General features: G+C 42.0%; 1 protein-coding gene across 1 annotated transcript in view; it reads right to left on the bottom strand.

The window, feature by feature from the left end:
- The window catches only part of DIS3L2 (DIS3 like 3'-5' exoribonuclease 2), a 176,822-nt gene that overhangs the window by 85,379 nt on the left and 77,119 nt on the right, over positions 1-14,324 (bottom strand). Inside the window, 1 exon segment of the mRNA XM_059822865.1 lies at positions 12,493-12,572. Within this exon segment, the coding sequence (XP_059678848.1) occupies positions 12,493-12,572 (80 nt within the window).

Below are 14,324 nucleotides of genomic sequence, written 5' to 3'. Positions count from 1 at the left end.
CTTGACATAACCTCACAGAAAGACTCTGGCAAAAGGAGTCAGAATCCTGTATCTCAAGAGAGCAGGACAAGTCCCCAGGGTGCAGAGCAGCACCTTTTCCAACCAAGCATAAATATTACTTCAGTAAATGTTGCAACAACTTCAAAAGAGGAAAAACTGTCTGCCCAAAAATACAGTAAGCACCTCTAAGGGGTAACAATCCACCAAATACTACATACTACCAGGCATTGCCTCTAGGAGATGTCCCCATCCAAGCCCCTCTGCAACTGGTTTGCATGAGAAATGTCCCACAGAAACAGCCTCCTTCGCCCACCAGCCACAGAGAGACTTTGAGACCATCAGGAACAGCCTGGCCAAGGTTTCAAGATATTTGAACTCTTCTTTGAACTATGCTTAGTCACTTTTTTCTGGGTTTGTAGCACCTGGAGAGGCAGCCAAGGTCAGGCCCCCAACTCTTCTCATGGGGCGAAGGGAGAGGGAGCGGTGGCATACACAGCGCGTCAGCGCGGCCACTCCAAGTGCCTGCATCAGACTGCAAACAGCAAAAGGGCTGGGCTTTTCCTTTGCTTCTTAAATCACAATTAAAACCATTGCTTCCTTTCAACCTTTTAACTCTTTAGTCTTCACAGATCACTTTTACATCCTTTTCTTCAGGGACTGGGCTGATATAAAGACAATAAAAGCTGCAACTTCTCTCATTTAACTGCACAGACTCAGGACCTGCGAGATGGACCGAATCCTCAACGTTAATCAGAACCAAGATCGGCCCCAGTCATCCCAAAGTGAGAAAAAGAGGTGAGATCACAGGGGAAGGGAAAAAATAAAAACAAAAACATCTTCAAATATTCACTCTTCCCACACTGAAAGTCTTGGCACTTCCTGGATTTCTGGAAGTATCTGAGAAACCACTGGTAGGAGTGGTCATGTTGCAAAGTGATGCTTTCAGCAATCCCAAGAGAACCGGGAAATAGTCAGAGCATTTCATAAAAATAAAGCATAACAGGTTTTTTGTTATTTTCTTTTTTTCTTCTTTAAGTTAAAAGGTCAGTGTGGGACATCAATGAGTCTAAAATCCAGAATAACTCCTACCTGCTTTGTAGTGACTTTTAAAGCACTGTTTTACTCAGGTCTCAACTACCCTGGCCTTTGGCCATTTTGTCTCTGGCATCAACTGAATGTTATGGAGACAACTATGGTTTTACAAACCAATTTTGGATTGGCTCCAGGTAAGGTACAAAACAAAACTCCTGTGTTCATTAAGTGCAATGAAGGACAAGCGAAGATGAAAAGCAGAAAAACATACAAGGAAAGGAACCCTTCCTAAGCAGAATACTTTCCAGAGTTTTCCATGAGCCATCAGTAATTCTTTAAATAGTTTCAGAATTATGAGGAGACTTTATCTATTACTAAATTTAATGCTGGAAGCAGGTCTTCCATGTGAATTGCATACAGTTTTTGTCTGCAGCAGCTAATAAATTCAGCAACGTCCTAAAACCACTTAATAGAATTTAAAAGCTACCTTTTATACCTCAAAACAAAGCCAGGACACCTCCATAACGTGCATTACAGATCCCTGAGTTTTATACACAAACCAGCACAAGCCAAATCAGTTAAGCACTGTTTCAAATACTTTGGCTAAGGTTAGCATTTAAAGCCCCTGCGAGGAAGGTGCTTCCCCCACACTGCCCAGACCTGAAGAGTACACTCAGAGATGGCTCTTGGTCAGCACAAGGCCTTCCCAGGCTCTCAGGAGAGCGGGAGGGTCAATCCTCCCACGGGAACATGGGGTAGATCTTCGTGTTGCCGGTGTTCTCTGAACTTCCAGCTCCCATGAGCTGGAAACATCTAAGCTGATGATCAATCAGAATTCAGGTCTCCAGACCTCACAGAACATATCAGGATACTGAGGCACAGAAACATAACACACGAGTGTCCCGTCCTGTGGATCACCAGCAAACTCACATCAGTTCTTCATCACCTTGTGACAGGAGATGCTGCCATCCAGAATGCACCTATTGCCTACGCCGTACCTTCAATACCTCCTGATGAGAATAAAAGAGCTTTTCTGCGCAAGTAGTATCACTGCACCATTAAGTTGGATACTTACACAAGGAAGGAATTCTCCTCAGGGAAAAACACTAAATACTCAGAATGACAGAAATTACACAGCATGTACCAGATAAAACATTTAATTGCGGACTGAAGGACACAGGGAATGATATTGAACAGAATAACCACACAGCATAAGGATTTTTCACACTGCTGAGCAAGATACAAGCAGAAAAATACAGATGAAAGCGGGGCACAAGTGTTTTAATAGTGCAAGTTAGGTCAGAGCACAGGACAGGTGGGGACAGACAGTATAATGATGGAAAACGAAGAGAATGTGCCATTTCTTTGATATATCAAATGTATCCAGCACTGGCAGACTGAGACCAGACACAATGGTTCCTTATGCAGCGATGCCTATGTCCCACATTCTGCCTGTGCAGGTTTTCTCTCCATTCCTATGCTGGTACCTGCTTACACTTCAGAGTGTCATGGGTAAGCTCGTTTCCTCTGCGCCTGCATTAAGTGCCTAGCAGACTTTGTGAGGTGCCTAAATAGCAAGTTCCACTTAGAGGTTTTATAAATGGTATTGATTTATTTGCAAGCTTCAAGTGTAATGAGGAAAATGAAGAGGAGTTACAAACCTCAAATACATCAGATCTATCCACTGAATGTCAGTACTTGCTATATGGTCATGTCTGTGAGAATCTCTAGATGACTACTTATGACTTAGACGCAACACGAATCTTTGCTACTCAGAGTCTACCCCAAGCACTTGGCAGATGGATCTTTAACCCTTCATCAAGACAAGATATCAAGTAGGACACCGAGGCAATGACTGTGCTGCTGTGAACTCACATTCCCAGCTCAGAAAGCACTCCTTGCTGGTAGGGAGACGTTACCAAGGGGGACTCCCAGCAGTGTCTTAACAGCAAGGTTTCCAGCCAACATGATGAAGGTAAAAGGACAATTTCTGGTATTCACGTCATGAATTGTTTTTATCACTATTCCAAGACCCATTCAAGAGGCTAACTCTATCAGGAAATCAGTAGTCTTTGAATTTAAAGAGATGGGAAGTGGCACCCAGCAGCTTTCAAGATGAATTACAATCATTTTGGGTGTAGGATGTCACCCTGTTCCTGATATGAAGGTTTAGGGTGGGGAGGGACCAGCCTCCCTCTACTACTAGATTAGTCCCTTTTGTGATATCTCTACTGAACACAGTAATCCAAGGCTGACTGAGCATTCCCAGGCATTCAAAGAGACCTTGGAGTTTAATGCTAGGCCAAACACGTACAAGGTAACAGCCTTGACATTTCAACTTCTTTGAGAACAGAAGGCAGCCAGTGAGATTTCACTTTTAGCCATCCAACTTTTTTTGTTTATTTTTTGAAAGATTTCCAAAATATTTCCATCTGCACCTGGTTTTACTCTTTCTGTGTAACTAGCATAATAGTCAACAATAAAGAAATACTATAGTGAATTGCACTGTAAGAAGATGTTTTTCCTGTTCAACTGGGTTCTGAAACCCCTGCATTGCAACAAATTAGAAGTTAAAACAATAGCCCAGTGATTTTGAGGGAACCTGCCATTTAAGAAAGTTGATAATAAAGAATATATACAGCAGTAACTTCTTGGCTGCCTACATGCAACAAAATATATGACTTAAGTTAACCACGTCAGAATTTATTCCTAGCTATTTGTACCCGTTTAAAGTTTATCTTCCTCACATATCTTCTGATTCCTATCTGCTAAATTTACTGGAAAATCCTGTTTTCTCTAGCTCTATCTGGTCACCACCTATCATTTGCGGTTCTTCTCTAAAGACCCTCCTGGTCCCTGAGGTCCTTTTTCATGAACAGAAATCCTAGATAAAGTGCTTTTAGATCTCTTGGTACAGGAATTTCTGGATCTTCTCCCCACTACCCAGCTCCTTAAAGGCATTTAGGTTTTTTCTTCAATATACAGTCAGACACTATTGTTTTTAAGCGTGTATCCACAAATATTAGTGAGATCCGCTGGGTCACAACATCCTGCACCTCTAAATCTTTGGGGAATTGTCCCAGGTCCTGAATTTATGAACTGAAACAATACAGAGGGTGACTTCCCCCAGAGCATCAATCCTCCCTGCAGGAAAGTAAACTCACTTTATGAGTAATTCTACTGGTATTTGCACATCAGTTTGCATGTTCTGCAGCCATTGTCTTCATTAGATTAGTCCTTCATAGACAATCTACCTTTTATTTTGTTTTAACCCTGTGTCTTTTTCCCCCTACAGCTTTCTTTATGAACTGTTAAAAAAAAAAAAAAGCTTTTGGGATAAGGATGGAATCTTTATAAAATAGCTATACTTGATACAAAAATCCAGTCCAATAAATATGAATTACCATCAACAAATCCTGCCCATTTTTGTTTAACCGAGCTTTTAACCAATCTTATCACAAGTAGCCTTCAAATATCTGCAAAAATGTTTTAACAAATTATGTAGCAGCAATCAATGCTCCAACCAAATCCAGACTTTCTTAATCTCCACCCCAATACCTTATCACCCAGTTTAATGCACTTGTCTGGGGATTAGGCTCAGTCTATTTCCCTTTCAGCCACCATCAGTTTGTTGCAAGCTGCCCTAGTTCCACTCACGCTGAGGGGAGCCCTACGTTGTCAAGTTGTCTCACTGATTTCAAGAGAGATGTTTGGTGGAGGAAAGGTGATGCTATCCAGTCCTCTGATTCCATTCAATCCTGCACTTGGAAATTGGAAGTGATGTGTATTTCCACACACAACCCCATGTTACTTTAAAAGAAAAGGCAAAATACACATGCTGCAGTTCCCCAGCATTACATGGGATTACATTATGAACACAGCAGGGATCTGGATTTGGCACAGACATGAGTGTATTTTGCATATTTCAAAGAATCTGCAACCACAAGCCTTCGATATAAAGAAAGGATATGTACCTGTTTCTAATCACTGCAATATGTCTTTTGCACTTTCCTAGTGACACAACAAAAACCCACCAGACTAATCAGCAGGTAACAGGAGAACTGAGCTAATTATGTCTGACACCAAAGGAAAAACTGACCAAATGTTATGCACAATCCCACTCTTTGTAGGTCTTCTTTATTTGTCCCATATTTGACTCCTGCAATAGATTTAAGTAAATTGCAGGTTATGGTCATTTTACATTTGACTCATATATCAATGTGGGGTTTCTGTCATGTTCTCTCTAAGCTGAGTCTGGTGTCTGTTCATCTTAAACATCTTACAAACAAGGAAGCATAGTAATTTCATAATGTAACTTTTGATTCAACACTAGTCCATTCTTCAGTGTTTATCTTAAGCAAGTCAGCCCAGCATGACTCCAACTACAAATTTTTCCTATACTCTGTGCTGCAGGAATCAAATGGATTAGCTGAAAAGTCCTGTATCATGTGTTGCTAGAGCAAATTTCACCCTACAGTCCTTAAGTGGCCAGAGGGACAAAGCTGAATAGAAGAGTGTGGCCAGCAGGAGCAGGGAGGTGATCGTGCCCCTGTACTGGGCGCTGCTGAGGCCGCACCTCAAATACTGTGTTCAGTTTTGGGCCCCTCCCTACAAGAAGGACATTGAGGTGCTGGAGCGTGTCCAGAGAAGGGCGATGAAGCTGGTGAGGGGTCTGGAGCACAAGTCTGATGAGGAGTGTCTGAGGGAACCGGGGTTGTTCAGCCTGGAGAAGAGGAGGCTGAGGGGAGACCTTATTGCTCTCTACAACTACCTGAAAGGGGGTTTCAGAGAGGTGGGTGTTGGTCTCTTCTCCCAAGTGACTAGTGATAGGACAGGAGGAAATGGCCTCAAGTTGTGCCAGGGGAGGTTCAGGCTGGATATTAGGAAAAATTTCTTTACTGAAAGGGTGGTGAAGCATTGGAACAGGCTGCCCAGGGAGGTGGTGGAGTCACCATCACTGGAGGTGTTCATAAAACATGTAGACGTGGCACTGCAGGACACGGTTTAGTGGGCGTGGTGGTGTTGGGTTGATGGTTGGACTTGGTGATCTTACAGCTTTTTTCCAAGCTTAATGATTCTGTGATTTATGTCTTAAAAAGCAAAATATGAGTGCACACAACTTCGCAAGACTAAAACAACCCAAATGTTTGCAACCTACATCAGGAAAGAACAAGGATGGAAGGAAAAGAAGAGCAGACGGTCACTTAGGATGGCAGAGAACATCTCAGGGCCACCAGGGCTCTACAAGTGTTTTTCAGGCACAAGACGCTGGAGCTCACACACGACGGATGTCTACTAAGGTGTCCATGAGATCTAAGAAAAGCAGCCCCAGTATCCGTAAGCCTGCAGTAGACAAGGGATATTTTTACCCACGTTTGGCAAAACATTGGTTGGTTTTACCAAAACGTGTGAAATAAGCTCCTTGAACAGAAATGCAGGTCCTCACTCTCTGCAGATCTGTTTCTGAAAACTGCAGCCCACAGAGGATTCACTGGTGTCTGCTAAGGAGAAAGGTCATGCTGCACTCTTCCCAGACCTGAGTCACAAAGAGAAGCTCTCCTCTTTGCTTATACACCATTTTCATGACACTTATAGAAACACATTGTTTGAGGTTTTTATCCCATTCCCCTTGGGTATATTTGATTTAAATTCACCAACAGGTTGAACAGATTTAAAAGGAAGGGAAAAACCGGGGAGCAGCACATTGCAGAAATCTCATTTGCTTAGGTCATCTCGTAATTACTGGGAAGATTCAATAAATGTATCTGTATACGACCTTGGTCCAAAATGCAGACAACCAATGTCACTAAGGACATAAAAAAACAAGGCAAACAGCCTGTAGAATATATTTCTGTTCTGCAGTACAACAATTCCTCCTAAGTAAGATTTAAATTACTTAAACTTGAATTACTTTGTGAAAGATTGTAGGGATACAGGAATGAAAGAACAGTGAGAACCATGTTAGTCATAAATAAACACACAAAAAGATGTACAGAAGCTCTGTCAGTATGGCCCAAAGTACTGCTTTGAAATCAATATCAAAAGACCTGCACACGGGTAAGATAACCCCTTAGAAATGCACCCCAATCATTTTGCTGCCTCCTTCGTGTCACAGCCTGACGTTTTACTAGATAGAATTGTCTGCCTTTAAATTTGTCAAATTTCATTTCTGTTTCTACCAGTAAGCAGCCTTCAAACACAACTGCATCCGTTGTGTACGCTACCAGAAATACAAACACCACTTGACGATGATTCCCAGAAGAGGTTTGGCAAGTGTGGGAAACTTGCCTGGTGCCACTGGGACACGCAGGTCACCTAGCGTGCTCTTACATAATGAGATCAGAATAAATCTTTAAGTGTCTGCACCCTGGGTGAAAACATTCAGGCTTGAAAGCGGTACGGCTGTTTTCTGTGAACGCTCTGCAACATGCGTACAAACCGATAACAGCTCTGTTGTATGCTCCTGGCTGCAGTAATTTGCTAGAAGACGTGCAGAAAGGATCACAAAAGAGTACTGACTGAAATGAACTTGCTTAAAACCTCAAGCTACCCTGAAACAGCTCTACAAAGACTCTAGAAACTAGGTGCAATCCAGATGCATCTTTTACTCCAAGATTATGCTGAGTCATCTAAATGGAGTACGGTTCGTTCATACTTCTAAAGCTGTTACATAAATAACCCCATTTTCCTTCTTTATGGGAGTCGGTTTCTTTTAAAATACACACTCACAAATGCGAACAGCAAGCTTACCTCCCTACTGCTATCATTAAACAATAATGAGGAGCACGACTGTTAATCAAAAGCAGATTCCAATATAAAATCCTCTCAAAGCCAGACTGGCCCACTTAAGACATACATCCCTGAAAAGTTTCCAACTGCTGCAATATCCTACTGCAAGCTCCATTAAAAATACAGCTATTCCCACAACCATCCCATGCTTCCTTTGCTAGTGACACTCTCCTACCAGATAGTTCTTCATGATAGATTCGTGGATTAATTTTGCAAAAAAATCCTTTCTATCTTTTACTGCATCTGAGGATGTAGCATGATTGAGTCCTCCATCCAGCAACTGGAACACTGAGAAGTTTTAAAACTAAGCAAAGGTGCAAAAACAGTCCCTTATCTCTCTGCTTGTTGCCTAAGATCCTTCAAGGCAAAGAAAATGCCTCAGATTTGAATAAATTAGCAACGCATGCTTGAGGACAAAGGCAATTTCATTCTTCAAAATCTTCTGAAATGCACTGATTTAGCTGTCTGATAGAAGAAGTTCAGGCAATGAGTAGTTTCTTTTTTCTTGTATTTATTATGGGTACTATACACCAAGAGAGAGACATTTGCTGAATTGGGTTCTGCATTCTCTGTTGATTTTTGGAGATCTCCTGACATCATGAGGATGCCAGATATGTGGTTTGCTCATGCTGAGTTTTTTTGGTGTTGTGTTTTTTTTTTTTAAAGTGTTTTACATATGGGCAAAAAAGATGGAAAAAATAATAATTTCTTGTAACCGCGTTTACATTTGGAATAAAAGTCGTGTTAACTCTTAACACAACTTTGCCCTCATGAGAGATGCAGCCTTGCCAGCCCTGGATAAGCTCTTAAGTTCTAAACCAACTCTTTGTCATAATAATTGCATCTAGCATAGCAATTTTTAAAGCCAAAAATCCTCAGGGTACCTCCAAAACATATCGAGAGGCTCTATTAATGCAAGATTGAGGTTCCCATAGGGGGTCTCCCTAACACCGAAGAGTTGGGAACGGCCGTAGCTTTGTAAGCAAGCGAACACAAAGAAGTGAACCCAAAGGACTCCTGGCACTGGTTTTAGACCTTTCTAAATTTGCAAATTCTTGAAAAATTGTAAGTCAAAGTACAGATATCTTAAAAAATTTCACATACGCTGATGGATTTATGCCCCTGCTTTTGCCAGCCACATTTCATAGGCCTATAATAGTAATCTACGTAGTGCTATAGTAGTCAGTGGACTGCAGGCTGAAAATCGATGAGTAAGGCTATCAGCTCACAGTGGGCCAAAAAAGTAATGAATCCACAGAGATTCAATCTGCATGCAGGAAAATGTCCCAGGAACTTGTGATACAAGATGGATCTGGATGTCTCCTGCCAACTCCAACGGACAGGTCTGAGGGCTGAAGTCCCCAGTGCTGGAAGCTGAAGAGAAGAGTCTTCCCAGCTGGATAGAGCCCAATCCCATCCAGGAACAGGCTGATGGTAATGACCTAGCTCTAAATGCTAATTTCCCATCAGGATGCAAAATAAGGATTGCAGTAAAGAGTGCATATGTCAGGTAAAATAAATGCACACATTTCTGTTAATTTCTCCTGCTAGGAACAGACACTATGTGATGCTCATACCCTGGTTGAGGATCTAGCACCTTGTCTCTTGGGTAACAAGCTCTACAGCTGTATCTCTGAGGTGACACCTTAGAAAGGGGCACAGGATATAGCTTATACTGCCAACTGCATGTGAAAGAGGTATCCCTTATAGGAGGCTCACAAAACAATGTTTTGATTCAGTTCTTCAGATCAGGAAGTATTTGAAAAATTTAACCTTTGGAATTTAGCATTTCAATACTGAACCATAGTTGGCAGAGGAAAAGGTTCATGAAATGCTGGATCAAGTTTGTCCCTCAAACAGCAGCACATTGGGAGGATAATGGACAAGAGTCTGTCAGTACTGTTCTTAGCTGCTTTTATTACTCATCTTCACTAAAAAGATTCTGCAAGCATCTCCTTGCATGACATCAGGAGCCTTAAAAATGGAGATGGACATGATTCCAGCTACCAGACTGGACATCTCTGCTTCAGAGATATCTCATGTTTTAAACAAACATTGCAGCACAGATACAATGCTGAGATTTCCTTCCTCTGCCTGCTTGGGGACCCACGCTGAGCTGGCCAGCCAGCCGCCATGCCTGCTTGAAGGATGCAAAGGGTTTCCTGCAGCCTTTTTATGCCGCTTGCTCCCACTTCGCTCCTCAGCTCCCTCCCTAACTGATCATAACTGCATCAAAGACTATCAAGGCCTGTTTTCCTGTCTGTACTTCCTTCTGAGCCACAAGGTCTCTTCAGAATAAACACTACAGATTTCAAAATAAAGGGTATTTCCATGGTGGTTCTTTCCACAGTAATTTAAAACCTGGTCCGTGGGACATTCACCAGCATCAAAACTGGCTTTTCCAGGGGGTAACTTTCCTTGGCCTAAGGCTGAGGCAGTGCTGCGATGGAGTGTGGGCACCGCTCAACGGTAGACCTGAGGCCAAAAGGAGAAGCAGAGGGCATGATGCCCAGGACGAGCATAAATAAGATCACTCTTAAAAAAGGCTCCAGCTCAGAGCACCACCTCATTGAGAGGAGCCCGGGGAGGAACAAGCCCGTTGGAGGATGCACGGCTCCAGCCAAAAGGCAGAGATCTGGCACACAAAGGGCTGCTGCGAGCAGGCACTTAATGGTTCAGGGAAAATGAGACCTGGGGGTGAACAAAGACCTTGGGGCTGGGACAGCCACCAACAGGTACATTCACTTGTCTGCCTCTTGGATTTTCTCCTCTGAGGCTCAGCTGGAGGAAAGTGGGGCCTGTATGATGATCCTGAGAGGGACATGAAAATTTCAAAAGCACTAAATCCACACTGGATTTCCCATCCTATAAATTTTGGATACAAGCCAAGCAAATCTTTACTTTTACTCTCGGAAGACAGTCATGCCCTGTCCCCTACTCTTTCCTGGTTTCTCCATGTCTCTTCTAAAACACACTGGCAAAGTGTATTTTGGGGAACTGAAAGAGGAGAAAGGTTCCTGGCACCTTCCACTTCCGTTTTATTTGAAAAACTGAGCTTTCCAAACTTTCTCTATGTATGACAAGGGGATTTGTAGCAGCCAGGCTACAGAGCTCCCACAATTAAGTAACAGCCCAGTAACACCTAGAACCCTCTCGGGCGGACCTTACAATTAGAGGATCCCTTCTGTAATGGTATGTCTCCTTCCTTGTAGACTGCAACAAGAGGCCTCATACAGCACTTTCTGCAGTTGGGGTCAGAGAGACAAGGCAGACTTCAGAGTGTGGCCACATCCCCGATGGGCAGGTATATCAACAAGCGACAAGTGTGAGCGACAGCCTGGCAATGGCTTTGCAGACTTTCTGGGAAAGAATAATTCTTGTTCAAACAGATATTTTGCTTGAACACTTTCTCCAAATGGTGGGTAAGAGAAAAATGTAGATGTACGCACCACAAATCAGCTCAGTGTATGATTTCCTGCAGGATCTAAACCCCACATGTATGTGATCAGTAGAGGCTCAGAAGCCAGAGTTTCAACACCTCAGATCTGAGGGGCTGTGGGATCACAACACTGTCATAAGTCTACAGGTAATTCAGATGACAAAGTGGAAAGAGGGAGAACAGAGTTCAGCTTAGGATCTCTCAAGAAGACTGTTTAAATTTTCTGTGAAATAGAACAGCAATTTTTCCTTAATCTTGCCTCAAAACTTCTATTGTACAGTAGAATTAGAAATAATTTTATTGGCCTCAAATTTTCTTCATCTCTGATTTTTTTATCAGTTTCATAGCCCTGTAATAATATTCTGTACCTGGGTCTAAATGATGTGACAATTCATTGGCCACATTGCACAGAATGAAATCAACTCAAAAAACAGGGAATGATGTCTTTGATGTCATCATGTTGTGATGATTAACAAAAGCAAGAAAAACTAAACACACAGGAAAAAAAAATCACTTTATCTTCTTTATTAGTGGTGGATGGGCTAATCAAATCATGCAGTATTTCTAACCAAGCCTGTTACTGGATCTCATCAAACTAAATGAGCAGAACTTGGATGGCAAAGCAAGCTTACAGGAGGGAAGTTCCTTAAGTCAGAATCATCAAGATTTGGCTTCTGGAGCTTTACTTTCTGTTCTGTTGGCTTATGGCATAGTAAAAGTACAAATAAGGCAGAACAGAAAGCTTAAAAGGCAATGAGAAGAATAACACAACTTATAAGGCACCCTCTGCTCATCTGACAATTCCCAGCATCCTATAAACACCAAAAAGCAATTCAGCCAGTGACCTTCAAAGAGCTGGATTCCTTTGTCCGGGGACTGCATATTCAAGGTCAAGGTTTCACTAGACTTCAGTATGCAAGAGTGGTATATTAGCTATTCAGCTGTAACTCCTGTAATGACAGGAGACAGGTGAGATCTGCTCAAATCAAATTACAGCTCTGATTATGCAAAACACCATGGTTCTGCATTTCCTGACACTAAGACTACTTCAGAGTGCAGCTTGAAGATATCTGCTCTAAGATTTCTGAAAACAAGCAATTAAAACAAGAGAAAAACTAGTTTATTACTCTACTCATATTTGGTAAAGAATACTTCATGATAAATTATATATACGAATGTGTCAACGTCTGAATATAAACACTGAGAAGTATTTTGTAAAATATATCTCATACCGTCAGGGAGTTGTTTACAGGACAAAGCATCATCAAGATCCTTGGCAGTTGATGGGTCGATGGTGAAAATGCATTCTTTCCTATCCAAGGAAAAACAAAGAACAGAAAAATTTATCATGAAGGATGTATCAAAACACAGAGACCATCAGAGACATCCAGACAACAACAACCATGTTTTCAGAAGACTCTGGCTGTTGAAACATCTTCCAATCTAATCTGAAAGTCTAAATCAAATATTAAAAAAACCCAAAGGTTTTAGACAAGTGACTCTCCTTGCTTTTTTTTTATTTTTCTTTCCAGTTTAACTGCTTGCTTTTAACAGCTTTCATCTCATTACTGATTTTCCTCCATAAAACCAATTTAGCCCATCAAGTTCACTCCAAAGAAACAAGCAGGAAAAAGTCTTGATGCCTTGCAGCTAGAGTAAAAATAGATTGTTCCTAATTGCAAAGCTAAATGGAACACAAATAACCCCCATCCCTATGCATAAGAGCAGATATCGCAGCATCTGAAACTCCACGAGCACAGCTAGCACGGAGCAGAGACAGTGAAACATTTACAAACCAAGCTGAATGATAACAAAATTGAGTGAGAATTTTGGTGTCAGTAAAGACACCCAAGGGGTGTAGAATTTTATAACATTTATGTTGTCTATTGTGCACCAAAGGGAAAAGCAGGTTCAATAGGAAACACTATGGAAGTTATAGAAAGAGCGAGCTCCAAATCAGCTAATTACATCTAGCAAATCAACTCGGTACTTAGGAAAAGCTGAACGCCCCTCCACATATGCTGCACTAGGTGGTACCTGGAATATGCAGCCCTGCCCTGGAAGGCTTACATACGTACGTCCCATAGCGGTGGGCAGCAGGGACACCGGGAACATATCAAGATGGACCACAGATATGGTCTAGAGCAGATGAGAAAAAATAGAGCATCTGACTCAGGAATCATCATGTTTAATAGAGCAGAGCCTGGCACCAGTGAGAGCCAAAGCTTCAAGCACTCAACTAATATAACTTCCTAAACTCCCACTTTAGGACCTCCCTTCATCCTGGGCTGCCCTACAGCAACATCTTGCCCAGGCCCCTGGACTACAGCAGAGTTCATCCAAGCAATGTGTGGAATATGGGACTGGAGCTGAAAAGCAGTGAAGACAGCAAAGGAACGGGTTTGCTGGTTTATTTTGCTTTTATCTTAACCTTCAGAATAAGTTTGGCCCCTCTCTAGTTAAAAAGTTCCCCAAGCACAATGGTATAGGCTGACCAAGGAAGAGATCAGACTGCTGCTTTTCTTCTTGCCACAGAAAAACTCATATCACGATGGCAACTCCCTTCTAGAGATGTATAATGAAAACACGTATTATTTTTCTTACAGCATAACCACTGATACACTCCTGGGGTAGGAGAGGTGGGAGGAGAAAAACTACAGTGAACTTTTAAAGGACCAAGTGTCACATGGAATTAGCAAGTCTTAGTCTTTTTGCATGGGTGCTCGCACAGCAAGAGCAATGCCTCTATCTTCGCAGGCCTATCACTTAGGTACTTAAATGCTCTGGGTGGTATCTCTTGGTGTCAGACAGCTGGCAGCATGTATTTATATAATTCCAGCAGGCACACTAAATAGAGATTTTCAAAGACATAAAAATCAGTAAAGCACTTCACTGCCTTCCGAGACTTTGAAAATCTTTTAGAATATGCTAGCTTTCAGATTGGATAGCAAAGCTGCCTTAATCCCCAGATGCACGTTAGTTTTTGATCCTTCGCATGCATCTAAACAAATGAGAGATCGTGACACTGAAGATATAAAATCTTTTCAACTACATCAGGACTTTG

The sequence above is a fragment of the Gavia stellata genome, chromosome 11, assembly GCF_030936135.1.
Source record: "Gavia stellata isolate bGavSte3 chromosome 11, bGavSte3.hap2, whole genome shotgun sequence".
Classification (NCBI taxonomy): domain Eukaryota; kingdom Metazoa; phylum Chordata; class Aves; order Gaviiformes; family Gaviidae; genus Gavia; species Gavia stellata.
This window is presented reverse-complemented; position numbering and strand designations above follow the sequence as displayed.